The sequence below is a fragment of the Prionailurus viverrinus genome, chromosome B2 (assembly GCF_022837055.1).
Source record: "Prionailurus viverrinus isolate Anna chromosome B2, UM_Priviv_1.0, whole genome shotgun sequence".
Taxonomy (NCBI): Eukaryota; Metazoa; Chordata; class Mammalia; order Carnivora; family Felidae; genus Prionailurus; species Prionailurus viverrinus.
Genome location: NC_062565.1, coordinates 134,447,597 through 134,467,587, shown reverse-complemented (window position 1 = coordinate 134,467,587; position 19,991 = coordinate 134,447,597). Strand labels below are relative to the sequence as shown.

General features: G+C 44.3%; 1 protein-coding gene across 6 annotated transcripts in view; it reads right to left on the bottom strand.

Annotated features, from left to right (window-relative positions):
* SASH1 (SAM and SH3 domain containing 1) overlaps window positions 1–19,991 on the bottom strand; it is a 198,434-nt gene that overhangs the window by 20,516 nt on the left and 157,927 nt on the right. For all 6 annotated transcript variants that reach the window (XM_047860764.1, XM_047860762.1, XM_047860763.1 and 3 more), the window contains 7 exons: window positions 15,687–15,761; window positions 14,113–14,256; window positions 10,486–10,621; window positions 9,503–9,672; window positions 8,534–8,743; window positions 7,590–7,740; window positions 77–190 (listed from right to left, as the gene is read on the bottom strand). In XM_047860764.1, the coding sequence (XP_047716720.1) occupies window positions 77–190; window positions 7,590–7,740; window positions 8,534–8,743; window positions 9,503–9,672; window positions 10,486–10,621; window positions 14,113–14,256; window positions 15,687–15,761 (1,000 nt within the window). The remainder of the gene's footprint in view (window positions 1–76; window positions 191–7,589; window positions 7,741–8,533; window positions 8,744–9,502; window positions 9,673–10,485; window positions 10,622–14,112; window positions 14,257–15,686; window positions 15,762–19,991) is intronic.

The following is a 19,991-nucleotide window of genomic DNA, read 5'->3' as shown; positions in this document are numbered from 1 at the left end:
ATCTCAAAAATCTAAAAACATTAAAATTTTTTTAGAGATATTAAGGTGCACTCATAGTTATCCGTGTGGACATTACCATTTTCCAGGTTCTCGCTGCTCTCGTAGCACCCGGAGTCTCGTGGAGAGCATCCACTCAGGCCCTGGCTGTCGACAAGCAGCTTCTCCTGGGATCCCGACTGGTCGCTGTTACCTACGGAAGGTCAACACACAGCATGGAATCAGTGGGGAGTGAAAATCAAAGTCAACCAAATCCCGATTTTTATCCTGTTATCAGTGCACGTTTTGAAGCCTCGGACTTTTGGAAGAGCGCTAATTATTTTAAAGTGAATGAAATAAAATGAACGGACGAGATCAGAACAATTTTCTGTAAAGGTAACATCAAAATAAATTCAGAGGGAGAGCCTCTAGTTGCAGTTTGTCAATTTCTGTTAAGTTACCCAGAGGAGGACTCTGGCCTGTCAGGAAGGGAGAAATTCAAAGCTTTGTGTCTGCTGTGAGGGAAGGACAATCAGTGTCCTTTCTGAGCGAGGGGACCCCGGAGGGGAAGCTTAGGGTGCGTATGCCCCTTTCACAAGCAGATTATTAGAGATTTCTCTGACAAGCGTCTGGCCTAAGACGTGTCTTCCAAATTAAGTGGTAAATGAAATACTGACTTTAGGAGCATTCTTAGGTCTTGGTGACAAGCTCTTGTTCTCGGATTCTCTCAACAGGAGTAAGGCTGGCAACTGGGGACATTAACCCCTAACCTCATGGGGGGCACAGGTTAAATCCTTTTGTTTGTTTGGAATGTGTTAGAGGGTTTGCTTTCCTTTCTGCCTTCTCCTTTTGTTTTGAGTCAGCGTTTCTGTTCCCTGTACACAAAGGTAAGACAGGGGAAAGCTTGGAAATCCTCTAACCAGGACACTGAGTAATGGACACTCTTCAGCTGGGCGAGTGGAAACTGAATGTCCCCATTTTAAAGAAGCCTTCTAGAGAAGTACCTGATGTTTCTGTCAAGGGAATGTCTAAAAGCCAATCACAGGGGAAATAAGGAGGGCCCTTATCACCAGCCATGTCACATGCGCATTCTATAAAAGGGGGCACAGAAGGCCTTACGTGGGAGTGAGGTTACACGACGAACACCTTTGTAATACTGTGCAGAGGGGGTACTTGGTCCCATAAAACAGAAACCAAGAACAACTTTTTCTACCTAAAACAAGTAAGTTCATGATAAATGGTCTTGATTTCTTTTCCTTTCTCTTCACGGCCCCTCCCCTACCACAAAAAAACAAAACGGAAATCCGATGGCTTTTCTCAGGTCATTAAGAAATAAATCGCAGGAAGGCAGACGACTGCATTCCACAACGTACAGCTGTTCCACTCACCACTTCCTGTTTGCATTTTTCACATGGAAAGCGTGTTATGACACTAATCCTGGCAGAGTAAGCTGGTAAGGTAAAACTCCAGATTAAGAGGTGCTATTTTTGGGGAGTGCCTGGGGGGCTTAGCATCCGACTTTGGCTCAGGTCATGATGTCACAGTTTGTGGGTTCGAGCCCCAGGTTGGGCTCTGTGCTGAGAGCTCAGAGCCTGCTTCAGATTCTGTGTCTTCCTCTCTCTCTGACCCTCCCCCTCTCATGTTCTCTCTCTCTCAAAAACAAACATTAAAAATAAAATACCTAGGAATAAATCTAAGCAAAGAGGTGAAAATTCTATAAATTGAAAACTATAGAAAGCTTATGAAAGAAATTGAAGAAGACACAAAAAAATGGAAAAATTTCCCATGATCCTGGATAGGAAAAACAAATACTGTCAAAATGTCAATACTACCCAAAGCAATCTACATATTCAATGCAATCTATCAAAATAACACTAGCATCCTTCACAGAGCTAGAACAAACCATTCTAAAGTTTGTATGGAACCAGAAAAGACCCCAAATAGCCAAAGCAATCCTGAAAAAGAAAACCAAAGCAGGAGGCCTCAGAATCCCAGACTTCAAGCTGTATCACAAAGCTGTAATCATCAAGACGGTATGGTACTGGCACAAAAACAGACACTCAGATCAATGGAACAGAATAGAGAACCCAAAAATGGGCCCACAGACGTATGGCCAACTAATCGTTGACAAAGCAGGAAAGAATAGCCAATGGGATAAAGACAGTCTCTTCAACAAGTGGTGCTGGGTAAACTGGACAGCGACATGCAAAAAATAAAATGGATGAAAGACCTCAATGTAAGACAGGAAGCCATCAAAATCCTCGAGGAGAAAGCAGGCAAAAACCTGTTTGACCTTGGCCGCAGCAACTTCTTACTCAACACGTCTCCAGAGGCAAGGGAAACGAAAGCAAAAATGAACTACTGGGACCTCATGAAAATAAAAAGCTTCTGCACCATGAAAGAAACAATCGGCAAAACTAAAAGGCAACCGACAGAATGGGAGAAGATATTTGCAAACGACATATCAGATAAAGGGTTAATATACAAAATCTATAAAGAACTTTTCAAACTCAACACCCAAAAACCAAACAATCCAGTGAAGAAATGAACAAAAGACATGAATAGACACTTCTTCAAAAAAGACATCCAGATGGCTAACAGATGCTCCACATCACTCATCATCAGGGAAATACAAATCAAAACCACAATGAGATACAACCTGACACCTGTCAGAATGGCGAACATTAACAACTCAGGCAAGAAGAGATGTTGGTGAGTAATGCGGAGAAAGAGGAACTCTTTTGCACTGCTGGTGGGAAGGCAAACTGGGGCAGCCACTCTGGAAAACAGGATGGAGGTTCCTCAAAAAACTAAGAATAGAACTACCCTACGACCCAGCAATTGCACTACTAGGCATTTATCCACGGGATACAGGTGTGCTGTTTTGACGGGACACATGCACCCCAATGTTTATAGCAGCACTATCGACAATAGCCAAAGTATGGAAAGAGCCCAAATGTCCATCGATGGATGAATGGATAAAGAGGATGTGGTGTATATACGTATATACATATACATGTATATATAAAAATGGAGTATTACTCGGCAATCAAAAAGAATGAAATCTTGCTATCTGCAACTACGTGGATGGAACTAGAGGGTATTATGCTAAGTGAAATTAGAGAAAGACAAATGTCATATGACTTCATTCACATGAGGACTTTAAGACAACAGATGAACACAAGGAAAGGGAAGCAAAAATAATATAAAAACGGAGGGGGACAAAACATAAGAGACTCTTAAATACGGAGAACAGAGGATTACTGGAGGGTTATGGGAGGGGGGGATGGGCTAAATGGGTAAAGGGCATTAAGGAATCTACTCCTGAAATCATTGGTGCACTATATGCTAACTTGGATGTAAAGTAAAAACATAAAATTAAATAAAAAAAAAAAATCAAAAATTTTTTAAGTGCTATTTTTTAAACTAATGAAAAATTAACTGGAAGCACAACAGCCGAATGTTTACCTTCCCCCACACAAAAAGAACATTCTGGAGTGATGTCCTCATTATGTGGAAGAGTCTGTGGATTTGAAGCAGCCTTTGTCCTAGTCTAGCATGTTATTTAGGAAAATGATATGTATAAAATGAAGGCTTTGAGCTATTAGTTACAACCCAGGAAGAGGAATCAGCATAGTCTGTCCTTGGCAAGGCAGTTCAGTGTATCACTCCAGCCAAAACAGACTCTGAAGTGCTGACCAAGGGGCATAAAAGAGAACACCTGTCCCTGCCCCTGCATGAAAATGCAGACTGCGTCTGCATCTTCAGGGATGCCGGCCTTCACCGGACACCGTCAGGTACCTGAATGCACGGGGAGTGAAGGGATCCCTCACATTGCCTCACAAAACCAGATCAGCTGATACGGTCATGGGGCATATGTCAAGGGGCTGTGGTCCATTTTTTTTTTTTTATTAAAGGTCCAGTCAGCGGCTACTTAGCAGGAACCCAACGATTAAGCTTAGCAAAATTCCCTAAAACTAAAGGCCAGTATTTACCAAGTAACTTGCCCTTCTTCCAAGAGGTGGGTACGTACCTCCTAGATGTACTGCAGATTCAAGGCCATATCCCCTCCCTACACTTGCTAGCATGAATGCGACAGTAGAGGACAAGAAAGGGGAGCTAGGACCATGAACAGTCTCACAGTCAAATAAGCATAGGGGACTGGGTTTTGGGGGCTGAAACCCTGTTTGGGCCTGACCTGAACTTGGGCCTGAAGCCCTCCCCCTACTCCCACCTCAACACACACACACACAGGGAGGAACAATGCGCTAAGACACTGAGATACCCAAACATCAAAAGCTGCTGGTGCACAAGCACCCACGCCATTTTCTGGAAAGCAATTGCCTTGGGGAGGAAGAGGGAAGGGAGTGGCATTCTTGGAGAACACGCCTTTCAGTGAGCTTGTATTTCTTTAAAAAAGAATCGAAGCAACTATGCCAAAATGTTAACTTTAGTTGGATTTTGGGTATGTGGATTTTTTTTCTCTGTACTACTCTGCATGTTAGAAATTGCTAATTACAATTTTTTTTATTTTATTTTTTTTAATTTTTTTTTTCAACGTTTATTTATTTTTGAGACAGAGAGAGACAGAGCATGAACGGGGGAGGGGCAGAGAGAGAGGGAGACACAGAATCAGAAACAGGCTCCAGGCTCTGAGCCATCAGCCCAGAGCCTGATGCGGGGCTCAAACTCACGGACCGCGAGATCGTGACCTGGCTGAAGTCGGAGCTTATCCGACTGCGCCACCCAGGCGCCCCTTAACGTTTATTTTTGAGACAGAGACAGAGTGTGAGTGGGGAAGGGGCAGAGAGAGAGGGAGACACAGCATCTGAAGCAGGCTCCAGGCTCTGAGCTGTCAGCACAGAGCCCGACGCAGGGCTCAAACCCACGAACCGTGAGCTCATGACCTGAGTTGAAGTTGGATGCCCAACTGAGTGAGCCACCCAGGCGCCCGCCGATTATAATTTTTATTAAAATTATTAACCAAGAGCTTTCCTTTGGCAAGCCTACGACAGTGGTTTTGGTATCCGTGTAGGGAAATGCTATCAGACCATTAGAGTCTTTTCCAAATGGAACCCTGTACAGAGGCCTGCATTTCCCACACACAGACGTGCACTGAGGAGGGCTGGTCGGTCTGCCTGCCAAGCCGTTCTGGTGATGTGCTTCCTGCTTTTGTGGGTGGCTGAGCTAGAAAAGGTGCAAGATCTGAACAGATCTCTGGATCTGTCTCGGGCACAGAAATGCAGTTTGACAGAATCTATGGTGTCCCTCTTGGTCACCAGTTACTAGAATACTACTTAAAATTTAACTGCACTGAATGAAAATCTTACAATCCTAGGATAAGTCTAGACCCAGACCCTTGGCACTAATCAGCACCCCGAGCCCAGGAAGCCTTTGTTTTAGAACCAGTAAGAGGACGAGCTACTTTTTGCACTGGGGATAGTCTGAGCGGGGGCGCGGCACAGATTTCAAGAAGTAAAGAGCCCTCCTTAGACTTTCTGAGTATGCCTCATCATAGGTTCCCTCCTACAAAATATCCCCTGGTGCAAACCTCAGGACGGTGAATCCGAGCCAGTGTGGCAGGACAGAGACTAAGAGCACATCCGGCCTGCCTTACCCTCCGTGTTTAGCTTCGGTCCTCCTAAAGGAGGAAATGTTCTGAATGCTCCAGGAAACGTAATGGACAGGGTTGATAAGCCAGCTGTTCTCAGTGGCTGAGGAAGAGCAAATGAGCTATTTTATAGAGCAGCTGTGGTCCAGGAGACTAGATGATTTGACATTAATTGATATCAGTATAGCTGGCTGGCCACACCAGGCATGGGGCCAGGAGGCTCCTTGTGCCCAACCTGGCCACAGACCCCCAGGAGACACCTCCTATACCAAAGAGACATAGTTATGAAGTGGGATTAACTATGAAACACAACTCTCTTCAGATCTATCCCTGAAGGCAGTATGTTTATCTAGGATTCAGCCATCTATTTGATGGTATGTGGTCCTCTATATTATCAGTTAATTTAGAGGGAGGACCGATTAAGCAGAAGTGAATTTAACTGTACTGACTCACTTGCTCCCATGTCTCTTGGGCCTGATGCATTCAGTAATGTATTTCTTTCCCACCATTAACCATGGTTTGGGTTTGTCTTTTAGCTATAGAAATGCTATTAGCTAGCGAAGCAGAGCACGTGAAAGAAAATGCATTTGAATTCAATAACTAGGAAAGATACTCCCCTCGTGATGCATAATTTCAGGAATATTTTTGATGTCAGATTGAAGAATAAAGAGCAAGATAAGACTAGGTTAATGGAGCAAAGGATACAGTATATTCAAATAGACTACATAAAAGCTGGGAGCTTACTGAATGCTGTCCATGGACTATAAAAATGAGCTATCACCTCAGCTGAGAATTTGCAATATGGAATCTCTTACATATTCATTTCAGATACTTCCTGCTTCAGTGGAAGCCAATGAATGTCATATATTCATTAACCATCCTATTCAATAAGAGAACAATTCTGGTGTGCTTTGAGAAGTAATTAACCCTTGGCTGGGCAAGATACTCCCAGTATGTCTGTTACCTTTGTGTATCCGGAAGGCATGCTGAGGCTGCACATCCCATAGTGCCTAAGTTGGCATCTATGGGGTTAAGAAGACCGCAATTCAGGGGCGCCGGGGTGGCTCAGTCTGTTAAGCATCTGACTTCAGCTCAGGTCATGATCTCACAGTTCATGGGTTCAAGCCCTGCATTGGGCTCTGCGCTGACAGTACAGAGCCTGCTTGGGAAACTCTCTCTTTCCCCCTTTCTCTGTCTCTCCCCTGCTTGCACATGCACTTTCTCTCAAAGTAATAAATAAACAAACTTCAGGGCGCCTGGGTGATTCAGTCGGTTAAGCGTCCGACTCTTGATTTCGGCTCAGGTCATGATCTCGCAGTTCGTGAGATCAGGCTCCACACAGCAGATTCTGCATGGATAGCGCGGAACCGGCTTGCGATTCTCTCTCTCTCCCTCTCTCTCTGCCCCCTCCCCTACTCGTGCTCTCTTTTCTCTCAATATAAATAAACTTTTAAAAACAAATAAATACGGGGTGCCTGGGAGGCTCAGTTGGTTAAGCATCTGACTTCGGCTCAGGTCGTGATCTCACGGTTCATGGGTTCGAGCCCCATGTGGGGCTCTGTGCTGACAGCTCAGAGCCTGGAGCCTGCTTCAGCTTCTGTCTCTCTCTCTCTGTCTCTCTGCCCCTCCCCGGCCCACCCTCTCTCTCTTGTTCTCTCAAAAATAATTAAAAAAAATTAAATAAACTTTAAAAACATATATTTTAAAAAAAGAGATTTTTATATTAAAAAAAAGAAGACACTGCAATTCAATCCTCTCTTACAGCAGCCTTTTCCTCAAATGTTACCCAGAAACATGCCAGGAAAGGGGCCAGCAGTAAGGTTTTCTTTGCTCCCACATAAACCAGAAGGGCTACATTGGAAATTTGTGCCTTTGTGCTGCTGTTTGACATAATACAAAACTGGCCCTGGCTTTGGATCAAGTAGGACCAACTGAATAACTCTAGGGACCTGAGCATGTGACCTATCTAACGAGGGACACTTGTGTGCCGGGAGGGACTTACTGTCATATTCCTGTAACAGCTCCACCGCCGTCAAGAGAACAGCCCTGTGTTCCGGGTCCCTGATATTTAACTCATCCAAATCTTCCTCCTCCAGGAGCTTAAAGGTGTCCAGGTCTTCATACCCATTGAACAGGAAAGTGGGCATGTGCTCCTGTGAGGGAAAGAAGCCAAGGGAGTCAGCAGGCCCTGTGATTCTGGACCCTCAAGCAGCCTCGAACCCCTAAACTCTTTCCACAGTCCGATTCACGTAGCTGGAAGATTAGTAAGTATCGCTTGTAATCTGCTGTGTACCTCCCAGCCCTACAGCTGAGCAGGCGCGCAAGGCATTTCATTAATCAGGGGTCAAGGATGTGTACCTCGCAGGCTGACATGGGCCCCACTGGCTTGCATTTTCACTGTGCCCCTGCTTTAGGGCCTCTAACGCTGCAGCGTGCACAGCCCAGGAGACTTCTTTCGTTTATAGGGCTGCTGAAATCCAACTCAGAAAGCGCTATGACTTCCTCAGGAGCAAGAGGGTTGTGCAGGGAGGAGACCGAATCTACTGCTGCGGCCCCGGTTCACTAGATCCTGAGAGGGACAGTGGGAGACGGGCCGTGGGCATAAATCCTCAGTCTGAGGAGCTGAGGGAGCAGGGCACCAGGGGTTTGTGTTTACAGCCCTTCCTGGTAGTAGCTCGGACCTCACGGCTCTCTGAAAGCTGTTCTTGGGGCTAATAGCAAGTTCTGACCCGGGACTTAGGCGGTCACCCACCGCAGAGGTCAATGGCAGCATCAGAATACCGGTACCTATTTCTGTAGAATAATGGCTACTCATCAAAGTAACGGGCTGCCCTTGTTGGATCACACAGATGACTCTTTCTCCTTCCCTGAATGTGCCCTTGCTTAATTTAGGAAAAGGAGAAGGCAGCAGGGAGCCAAATGTGACCAGAACAAGAAGAAACTGACTTTTAGGTTGATCCGATCAAGGAGATCCTCCACAGATTTGGGCTGGGGTGGTCTTCCTTTCCTCCTCCTCCTGGTGGGGCGCTTGGGCTTCTCTTCTTCCTCATTTAGCACATCTACATAGATGAACTTGAATGTGCCGACCTTGTTGTTCAACAGACCCATCCAGGTGCCCATGGGTGGCTTGCTGATTATGTCGATGATGTCTCCTTTCTGTGGCCCAGGGAACAAAGATCCTTCCATTAGGTACATCTCTAGGCATGAACCCTGCACCAATTAGATGTGTTAACCACACAGATGAGAAAATACAACGAAGGGCCAGACTCAGGGTTCCACAGGTCACTATACACGAGTGGGAGCTTGGCAGAGAGCCTGAGCTCTCCTGCCTCTGCTAGATTCCTTGCAGGCCTGAGGTCTCATACCCTCCACCCCCCCTTCACCACAAGGTGAAACGTGGCTGAAGTATCTCTTGGTGCTCATGGCTGGCTGGGCACCTGGCTGGCCCTCTGGATGCCTGGCCACCGTCCAGAGCTCCTGCTCCCTAGAGAAAGAATTTCCCACCAATCAAATGCCAGCAGTAAGCCCTGTTGTAGAAGTGCTTCATACATTTTGTGCAGCTCCATCTGTCCTGTAAAAACCTCACTGGTTAGTCATACAGAGAAGGCAGTAAGGTTTCTTCAGCTGGAGAGAGCAAAACCGGAGGGGGGTGGTGGGCGGGGACAACAGGAACTCTAAAAGGAAGCTGAGGTCAGAGGTAAGGACGATGGAGGCGATGGTGATGACAGAGCATTAACATAAGACCCGCCTTCGTCCCAAATGCTACCTGGTTTTCGGTTTTGTTTTTCTGTACTGAGGAGACCAGTTTATCACAGCAGCCAAGATACTGGCACCACAGTAGCCCAGCACTCAAAAGCAAGGACAACAGAACACCTCTTAAAGAAACCGTCAGTCTGAGGCCGGGCAGAGACGTACCTTGAGCTTGAGTGAGTCCGTGTCATAGGGACTAGGCGTGAAGTCGGTGTGCACCCTGGCACGCCCGCAGAAGGGGCCCCGGTAGGGGGGTTCCTCATCATCACCGTCTTCTGACTTGACACTCTCCCTGTTGCTGGTTGAGGAATCTGTGGTACTCACGGTCTGACCACCTGCACAGGAAAGATAGGAAGAACCAGGGTAAACACAGACTTACTGTGTAGCAAAGCTTAAAGGCATTAAAGGTCATCACAGATCAGGAAATTAAGGGACAGATCAGGGAAGTCACAGGCCACAACCGTTGTGTCAGGACCACGGCAGGGCTGGGTTAGGAGTCCAGGGGATCTGAATTTTCTGATGGTTATTCCTAATCAACCGCCTAAATAGACAAGGGACTCCAGCAAGTTATCTTTATGACCCAGGAATCCAGGAGACAGACTCCCTAATGGAGGACACCGCAAGCCTTCCACATTCATAACCTCTCAGGCATACTGTCCTTACCCCTTGTGACAGACAAGGAAAGTCAGGGAAGTCAAAGAACTCGCACGAGGCCAGGCGTTCTGAAAATGGTGGGTTTAAATTGGTCTCCTCCCCCACGCCATTTGACGACACCACCATTAGTCCTGGAGTGGTTGAATGGCACGCATTATCTGTGACATTTATAATTCGCTCTTTCCCCACGTCTTATGTTGGTCATTTCAAGAGCCTTTGCCCTTGACTTCTTCCCCTCCATTCTCCACATCCTTCCTCCGAGTTGCTTCCCTGTTTTCTCCAATCAAAATTCATCACCCCGTTTGTGCCATTGCTATACGTCTGCTACGAAACAAATATGACTCTAGGTCCAGACATTTCGCAGGTCTGTCTCTAACAACACCCGAAGGGTGGGAACTTGTTCTTTTCATCTTTGGATTGCCTGACCCTGACACCCAGTAAAAGTCTGATGTGGACTCCAAAGGAAACCATCTATAATTACAAACGGGACACACTCATCGAGCTCTGGCCACTCAGAGAACTCCGCAGACTCTCGACAGAACCTCCGGCTTTGAGCTTCGGTTTGTCCATGTGTTCACCGTCAGGCTGTGAAGATGGAGGTGAGCCGGGCAGTCCCTCCAGGCCCGAGTCCTATAACGGGTTTCAACAAAATTAAGTTTCATCAGAGTGGACGGGTGTCCTTTTATAATTTGAAGCAATTTAGCCCTCAACTAAATCAATCAAATCCATTTTTATCCCCATATTTGATTCTGTACCCCAAATCCTCCTCCTTTTTAATCTATAGCCTTGCTTCAGTTTAAAGTTGCAGCTCACGTAACGCAATCATTCTTCATGCTCAAATAGATGGTCTTGAAATCTCCAAAAAAAAAAAAATATATATATATATCTACCTCTTAGAACATTTTGTTTTTTTTTATTATTATTTTTTTTAACGTTTTTATTTATTTTTGGGACAGAGAGAGACAGAGCATGAACGGGGGAGGGGCAGAGAGAGAGGGAGACACAGAATCGGAAACAGGCTCCAGGCTCTGAGCCATCCGCCCAGAGCCTGACGCGGGGCTCGAACTCACGGACCGCGAGATCGTGACCTGGCTGAAGTCGGACACTTAGCCGACTGCGCCACCCAGGCGCCCCTAGAACATTTTATTAAAGGCTTAAAAGATAGGTAGCATACTCTATAGGTCAGTAGTAAAAATGAACTTCAAATGCAGATCAAGTACAATCTACCAGTAATGTGTGATTTGGAAGTACTATCAGAAAACACTGACTCAATCTGAAGGGAAACGTTTATACCTTAAAGCAAAAATAAGTAAATAAAAGACCAGATTCTTTATCTGTTTACATAAATTATTAAAATTAGTTCATGAAATAACCAATTTTGGACACAGATACATAGCAAAAATACTTTTTTTTTTTTTTTGGTCTGTAATAAAATTTCTATACGTCGTCTGTGGTTTTTAGCTTCTTTCACATCCTTTATGCGTGCAGCACAAAAGCTGTGCAGTCCCTTTCAGATCAAAATGAGGACAGTAGTGATTCAGCAGTACTTTTTACTTTTGGGGTGGCCATGAGGCATTATTATTTTGGTGGCCCCTCATTTGCACATGTTAAGTATGGCACACTCATTTGATTAGTGGTGCTATACGGAGAAGCAGTATCATGCTTTAAAAAGTTTGCAGTCTGATTGGTTTACTTGCCAGAATATACCACTTTCTGGCATATCACATAGCCACGTGAGCACAAAACCATCTAAATGAAACCTATTATTTGCATAGTGCTGAATCATCAGAAGAGCTTTGACGCGATTCTGCGGGTCCTGCAAACATTTAAGGCAGCCTCTGACCCAGAGCCCATTTTTTTTAAAAGTATGCTCTAGGCCCAACATGGGGGCCTGAACTCACATCCCTGAGATCAGGAGTCGCGTGCTCTACAGACTGAGCCAGCCAGGGGCCCCCCAAACATCCCTTTACATTTAAGGAAAGTGAACAAACCCCAAAAACAAATATAAACACAGGTGCCATCACTGAGGAGTAACTGAAGCTGTGAAGTATGAATTCCTGAAAATATTTTCATTCCTCTTTCTGAAACATCAACTAAGTCATCTTTCCAATTATCTTTAAAAAAAATTTAAGTTTGTTTTGAGAAAGAGTGAGAGCGCACACGCATGTAAGCAGGGGCGGGGCAGAGAGAGGGAGAGAGAGAATCCCAAGCAGTCAAGCACTGTAAATGCAGAGCCCGACTCAAGGCTCGATCTCACAGACCGTGAGATCATGACCTGAGCTGAAATCAAGAGTCGGACACCCGACCAACTGAATCACCCAGGTGCCCCTCCAATTATCTTTTTTAATGCTTTTGAAAACACCCATTTTGAAAAACAGCAATATGAAATCTACATCTCTGATACTGTATGTTCTCAAGTACTTTTATTAATTTACTCATCACCTATTGTTTACCTATGAACAGGTACTGTTTTTTAGGTGCTGGGTGTACAGCAGGGACAAAGCAAAGATCTTTACCATAATGGTTGATACATTTCCTAAAATGTTTAAAAATAAACCTTGCAACATTAGTTTTCTCTCTACAAAAAGCATCATAATGATCATTTATTCCTTTTAAGCGAAATGACTGCTTCAGAAAAGCAGAGAATTAGACTAGAAGCCTGCTAGATAGTAGTATAATTCTAGAAAACGGTGGAAAAGGACATTAAAGTTCTATGCTCACGATCCATAAGGCAGAAACCCCTTAAGAATGCAAGTGTGTAAGAGCTTTTAGTGGAGGTTTCAAATCAAGGGAAAAGCAAACTAAAGTGCTTCAACTTGATGGTGCTGCTTTCAGTGACTGGCAGGACGTCTGCTTCATACGAGAGAGCGCAGTTTGCCTCACTGCTGTGCAGAAATCTAGAATCGCCATTGCTCCCAATGCCCGCAGGGACAAAAAGGGAAAACGATCGTGGAGAAGACATACAGGATGCAGCCCGGACTTCTGTAGGCTTAACAAGCCAGAGTTTCTCAACCTGAGCACTGTCAGCATGTTAGATGGGTAACTGCTGGGGGGAACTGTCATAAAAGGTTTACCAGCACCTCTGTCCTCTATCAGATGCCAGTAGCATAGCACCCAGCCTGCCCCACCCCTGCCCAGTTGTGACTATCAAAAACGTGCCCAGTTGGAACAGAAACAAAATCCGTACACGCCCCCCATCTTCCCCCGTGACAACCACTGTAAGAAGCTGAAGATACTGTGTGGGCTTTGTCTGAATCACAGTGCAGGCCAGTGGCTAGCTGGTGTTCAGGGACTCAAAAACGGGGAGGTCTGGATTTTAGCTTCCTCTGTCCACCAGAGGGCAGCAGCTGAGCAAAAATGTCCCCTTTCCCTGTTTTTATTTGGTAGGTAAAGCAACATTACCCAAAGATTTCAAGTTGACAAACGTCTCGAATGCCGTAAAGGTGCCAGAAGAAAGGAAAGTCAAATGGTCAAAGTCACCTCAAGGCCAAACTCTCCAGATGCCTTTATTTCCTCCACCCAAACGATGAGAACAGAAACTGGTCATGTTTCTACTGATGAAATCACAGAACGGGGGGGGGGGGGGGGTCTATTCTGTGCTCTCTCAATGGCCACAGAGAGGTCCAATCAATGAAAACACCCCCAGAAACAACTGCTGTCAGAAGGTCTACTTGCCAGGAGCTTTTAGAGCTCCTACTTCCTCTACCTTTTTTGAAAAGTCTGTTATCTAAGGAAACTCGAGTATCTTTTTGCGGTTTGATTCTGGCGATCCATTTTGTAGCAAGAGATATTCTATCAAATAAAATCCTTCCTCTGTGTCAAATGTTAAGATGCTTTCTGCACTAAGGAGTAATCACTTCTTCACATGATTTCTTTTTCTTGTCTGTACATGAAGGCAGGGCCTGCATCATGTATTCCCAGCGCTGAGCAGGGACCACCCACCCTAAGTGCTGATGTTTACTGAGTCAATTATTGAATAAATGTCAGTCGAGCTTCTGGGTCCACAACCTAAGCATGGTCCTGGAGCCTGGTTAATACCAGTGAACGTATTTGCTACCATATCAGATAATAGATCTGGTAGCCCTTGGCTTGGCTCTTTGCTCCTGCTCTTTGTTCCATACCTGCTCAGAGACAGAGCTGCTGTATTTTTTAGACATTCTCTTCCTCATTGTCTCTTTCACGGATTTCACCTTTTTTCCAAGAGAGATGCGGGAGGCCGTGGGTGATTTGATAACTTCTTTGTACACAAAATCTCCTTCTTTACTCTGCAAAACAAAGTGTTGTAAATACCTTTAATCACAGTAAAAGGATGCCCAGAAACAGGTTTTATTATGCAAACCATTAATGTTCTACCTCTCAGAAAAATACTGGCATCCCCCAGGATCCTGAAATTTTTCCTGTGTTAACTCAGTGCTGTTATTTGTCTTTTTGATTGAAAATTAAAAGCTACTCGCTAAGGCCCTTTTATATATCTGTTTAAAGTGGCATGTGGGTCACTTATTATTTTTTTAACCTTAGTATATTCTTCTCCTGTTATACTTTTCCTCATAATTTTAGATACCCAAGGGGACTGCATTTCATTGATAAAGAGTAATTTAAATGAACCAATGTTCACATAATCCCAGCAGTGGGAAGAAGAGAAACATAATACTACTGAATCACCCCAGGAAGAGTGGAAAGAACAACATGGCAAATCTCGGTCATCAGAAGTCCAATATCTGATCAGACTTAACAGCATTCTTGAGCTCCATGTGGTCAACTGCTAAGAATATGTACATTTCCTTCCCTGAACAAAACTTGGTCATCTCTCGTTCTATTTTACATCTTAGAAAACGACTTTCCCCTGAGAAAGGAAAAGAAATCCTACTTCCTCTATCATTTTTTTTAAAGATTTAACTACATAAAATTATTGGTTTGTGAATCAATAAAGTTTGATATCCAAATAAAATAGTGTTATTCTTCTAGGAAATTCTCAAACACTTGAAAAATCACAGATGGGTATTTTAGCTGACACACGATAGATACACAAATATAAAGCACGGAATTTTAATTTCATAGTTGCAGGCAAAATGCATAAAGAGAAAACAAAACTGTAGGTAAAATTCACCTACATCCTTGGAGCCTCAGAAAGGGAACCTTAGGGAATGGAACTTGTGCACCACAGTGGTGGACTGTCCCCAGAGTGATCCAGAAGCAGATCTCAGGCAGCTGGAACCTTGGCTCTGAAGACTCTGGTTTGGTTTGGGCCCAAGGATACTGGGTTCATTCCAGGACACTCCAGATCAGGAAGACCTACGCTTATAGAGAGCCATGCACTTGGCCTGTGATAAGACTGGTTTCTTAGATATCTGGGCACATCCTGTTGGACCCCGGTCACAGGGCTCCATCCTGTCACGCTACCTGTGCATAGTGGCCGTGTACACGTGCTACTAGAAGCCAAACTCCTCTGGATTTGGGACTTAAAGAAAACCGGAAGCAAAGGCATCACAGGAATGGAGGTGGTCATCATCGTTCCACACGGAACAGCAAAGCATCTCCATGATGGGTACCAAGGGGCTTCTATCCAACTATGATGCAGGATCACCGATGTTACACACTATCCTTTCTCAAACTAGGAGAATTTCTCAAATTTGAAACTATGGCAACCACACGCTTGAATCCAAACCTTTCTGCTTCTCCTTTGATGTGTACGCACCATTGGGTCCGAACTGTTGCTGCCAATGTGTAGAGAACGATTCGTCAAGTCAAATCCTCCAAAACTGCAGGTTCTCTGTGGGGAGGAGAGGGCGGGGCAGGAATAATCCAGTTATGTTTAAGTCAGCCGGCAGTGCACCAACCCAACACATTTCCCGTTTGCGGGACAATCACCGAATCACAAGTATGTCCACAGGATGAAAATAGGAAACAAGAAATGATGAGAAAAAAAAAAAAACATACATGATTCATGTTTTAAGGAAATTTCCCTCATTTTGCCTTTCCAGAGGCCACCGGAACTGTGCCTATACCAGAGGTCCAAAATCCCCTTAACGTGCAAAAAGCAACTGGTTAAAAAAATACAACCAAACACCACCCATGTGTTTAAGTGCTCCAAGATTCCCTGCCTCTTAGCAACAGACCATGCCCTTCCGGTCCCGATTTCAGCTGCATATAGTAATGATGACAAGGAAATAGGGATTAGGGGATCCACGGGCTCAGAGTAGTCTTGGAAACCCAGATCTGGAATCCTGTATAGCTCTACCACTGACAGCAGGCTCTTCTAACAGACTCTTATTTTGCTTGGTTTTAAATCTCTGCGAAGGGGAAAAAAGGTTATGTTTATAGTAGTACAATCAGGCCAAGAGGATTACTCACTCGTTGCTTCCTTGACCTAGCCAAAAATGCTAACTTTCCCAGCTAACTGCCCAACTTAACTAATCGTGACCCTTTTACTCAGAGTGTATGAAGACACCACATTTGTCCAGAAAGAAAAGGTTGATTCAGTGACTGTCTTTGACCACACTCCTTAGTTTCAACAGGAAAAAATGCTGATGTTGTAAAGAATCAAAAACCTTATTGTCCTTTAATTGGTTTCAAACTTTATGGAACTGCTTATATTTCAGTAGTTTTATATTTCAAAACTTGCTTCGAATTCTTTGTTGTATTTCCAGCAAAAGCTATTCAATGGCCACTCCCTCCCCCACCCCAAAAAATCTGTACGACAGACTCAAAGCACACTCATTTTTCTTACAGCGGATTCACTTTTTAAGCGATTGGTAATAAAAGCTGAATAGCAGATCTGGGTTCCAAGATTTTGTATGACGTGTTTCCCAAAGAAGTCTAGGTCACAGCTATCCCGTGGAAGAAATGAACAGAAAAGCACAACGCATACTATAAACATGGCTTGTTTGAAAGAAATATACTTGAGATGTGTATTAACTGACTTGAGAAAGCAGAAACATCTGGGAAGGAAAACGCCATGGTTCCTGGAATCACACAGGTTGCCCTGGTCCTGCCACTTCCTTGTAGGGGGACAGATAAAGCACTTAGACTCTCTGAGCTTTGGTTTGTTCAGGAGTAGCAGACACGCCGTGAGTGCTGGGCTTTCACCTTTCATCAGGCCTGCTCTGATCTGATAGCTTGTCCCGGACCAATTACCATATCCTACCTTATCTGAGTTCAGGCTTAGTAAAAAACATCCTAAATATGTAAACGAAGGACTAAAGCTTAGTTCTGGGCCTTACATTCTGGGAGCTTCCATTGTAAAACCAGAGCCTCCCAGGCGGCGGCCAAAAGGTGAGAGATGGCAGATTGAGGGGCCAGGATAGAGAAGTGCTGCGGGAGGTACTTGGGGATAACCAAATTCCGGATGTCACACAGCGGTATTTCTCCTTCAGCTGTTGTTGCTGGTTCAAATAATCCGCCATGGACATAATTCTAATTGTGTATCAAATATCCATGGAGAATCTGATCTCCCTTATAGTCAACCTAACTGTATTCTCTTCTATAAAAAGCGAGGGGCGCCTGGGTGGCTCAGTCGGGCGTCTGACTTCGGCTCAGGTCATGATCTCGCGGTCTGTGGGTTCGAGCCCCGCGTCGGGCTCTGTGCTGACAGCTCAGAGCCTGGAGCCTGCTTCGAATTCTGTGTTTCCCCCTCTCGGCCCCTCCCATGCTCTCTCAATAATAAATAAGCGTTTAAAAATTTTTTTTTAAATAAAAAAACGCGAAAGACCTCTTTGTACAAAAACATTCACCAAATCCCCTAACCTGGCAAGCAATGTTATGACCACCTCTCAAGGTTCATTTTTAACGTTTACTTTTCCTTTCCAGCTTATAATGCCAAATAGATGTTTGCATTTTTGCAAAGGCAGTGATTTTATTCTAGTTCCTTTCCTATGACTCAGGGCTTTACAGATATAGTATGGCGCCCAGATGCCTCATCATTTTATGGCTTCTGCACTTCCCTGCTTTAAATTCCAGCATCAACTGCAACACTGGAGCCCAGCATGTACTTTCTGATGCACATGAAATAACCGAGAAAGAATTTATGTGGAAACTTCTAACTGTAATAAATTAGAAGCTCGTTTATGTCTTCATATACCAGCTGCATGCATTTATTCATAAAATAAAAAGCTTAGTGTTAAGAGTGAACTGGGCTTCTTAGCTACCAACTAAAACCTCTCCCGGTGATATGCTAAGATGTCTGGAACAGACTCTTCTTCAGGAGTCGGGGACAAAGAACATAATAATAAATATCGCCTGGACGAGTCTTAAATTTTTTCTGTATTATCAAGTAGTTCTTGAAACAGCATTCCTTCACCAGAGAAAACAGACTGTAGGGAGAAACAGTAAAAGTAAGCCAATCTTTGGCTTTGGTGGTCCACACAAATGAAACCTAAGTGAGGTTGTTTTCAAGGTCTTCGTATCTCCTGTAGCGGTAACTATAAAAACATTTTGGAGAGATGCTTGTAGATGAGGAGAGCCGGTCAATGGAATGGCCATGCAGTTGAAAACATGTTTTTGGGGAGGGGGGTGGGAGTTTAAAAATGGACAGAATTCCAAAATGTCATGCATGCCTGTTCCCTCAAACAAAAAACTGAATGACCAAAAATACGAAGACAAGTGACCATTTCCAGTGAAATACAGCATTATCATTTCCCTGAGGTTTCATCAAGCAAATATGGCATTTTTGAAAGACAAAAAGATCAAGTTTGAAGAGTAAAGGAAACTGTGCACTAGGACAAGAAGGATGGAAAACAAATGGTTTAAGGAAACCAAGCAAAGGAATTATCTTAACCCCATAAAACCAAACCAAGATAAACCACCCCCCCCCCAAAAAAAACTGTTGTTAAAATGATTATTTGCACTTACAGTTCTCCGATTAGAAAGTGAAATTTTACTTTCCTGATGGTACAATTATGCTTAACAAGAAAAGGTATGTGCAAATTTCTAATTTAGCCTTGAAGATACTATTTTAGCCAATAGAACTGTCCAATACTACCTCAGGCTCATAGTATCTTAAAAATATGCAGCCTTGGGTGACCTCTGGGATCGAGATTACACAGTGCCACCGTTATAGGGGGTGAAACTTGGTGCTTGAAAGGAAGCTCGCCCACGTCCATACTCAATGTCAGTGAAGAATGAATCCCTGACACACAATTAAATTAGCACAGGTCTTAGAAATACAACTTCTAGAGAGAAAGTATTGAAGAAGTCACAATACTAACCTGGTAATTAATATGAGGGACACATGAGCAATTCAAGGTAGGATGGAAAAATTCTCAGTATGACATGATTTAAGCTCATGGCGGGGAGACCAATGAACAGAGCTGAGGTGGATGTGTTTTATGAAGGTCATGTGCAAAGGTACAGAGGCAGATGAACAGGGCAGAGCCCTTCTGAAGTTAATACATTATACCAAGATTTCTTTGCCACAGCATTTTACAGAAGACCTGTAGGTCACAAGTGAATGAATGAGGAGGATTTTGCTGTGTACGTCAAGCACAAACCCAACCACAAACTATGGCGATGATAGAGAAAGAACCAGGAGGGAAGCTGTCACTAATAGTATTAATGTGTTACAAGATGCGCATGAGTGAGAAAAGATGGAAAATATGCTCCACCAAGACAGTTGACACATGTGGGAACATCTAGAAGACTAAAGACAAGGATGGACCTAGCAATCGTTTTGGAACAGAGAAGTCATTTGAGGGATGGCATGGACCAATCAGTCTCCATTTCTACAAAAAGCAGAACTTGAATGAATGAACATAAGTTCCAGTAATCGTCTGGGGCAGAACATCGTATCCGTGAATGTGAAGGAACCCGGGAAAGCCCCCATGGGAGGCTACAGTATGGTCTGTTCCTTCAGACCCTTAAAGGGGGCTCAGCCAGCAGTCGCAAGGGGACAGAGGGCAGGAAGCCCACAGCTCTTCCTTGCTCTGTGCCATTTTAAATGGGTTTCTGTGCAAGCCAAAAGTTGGGTGGGAATTCCAAGGGGAAAATGCCTATATTCTCAAGTTTA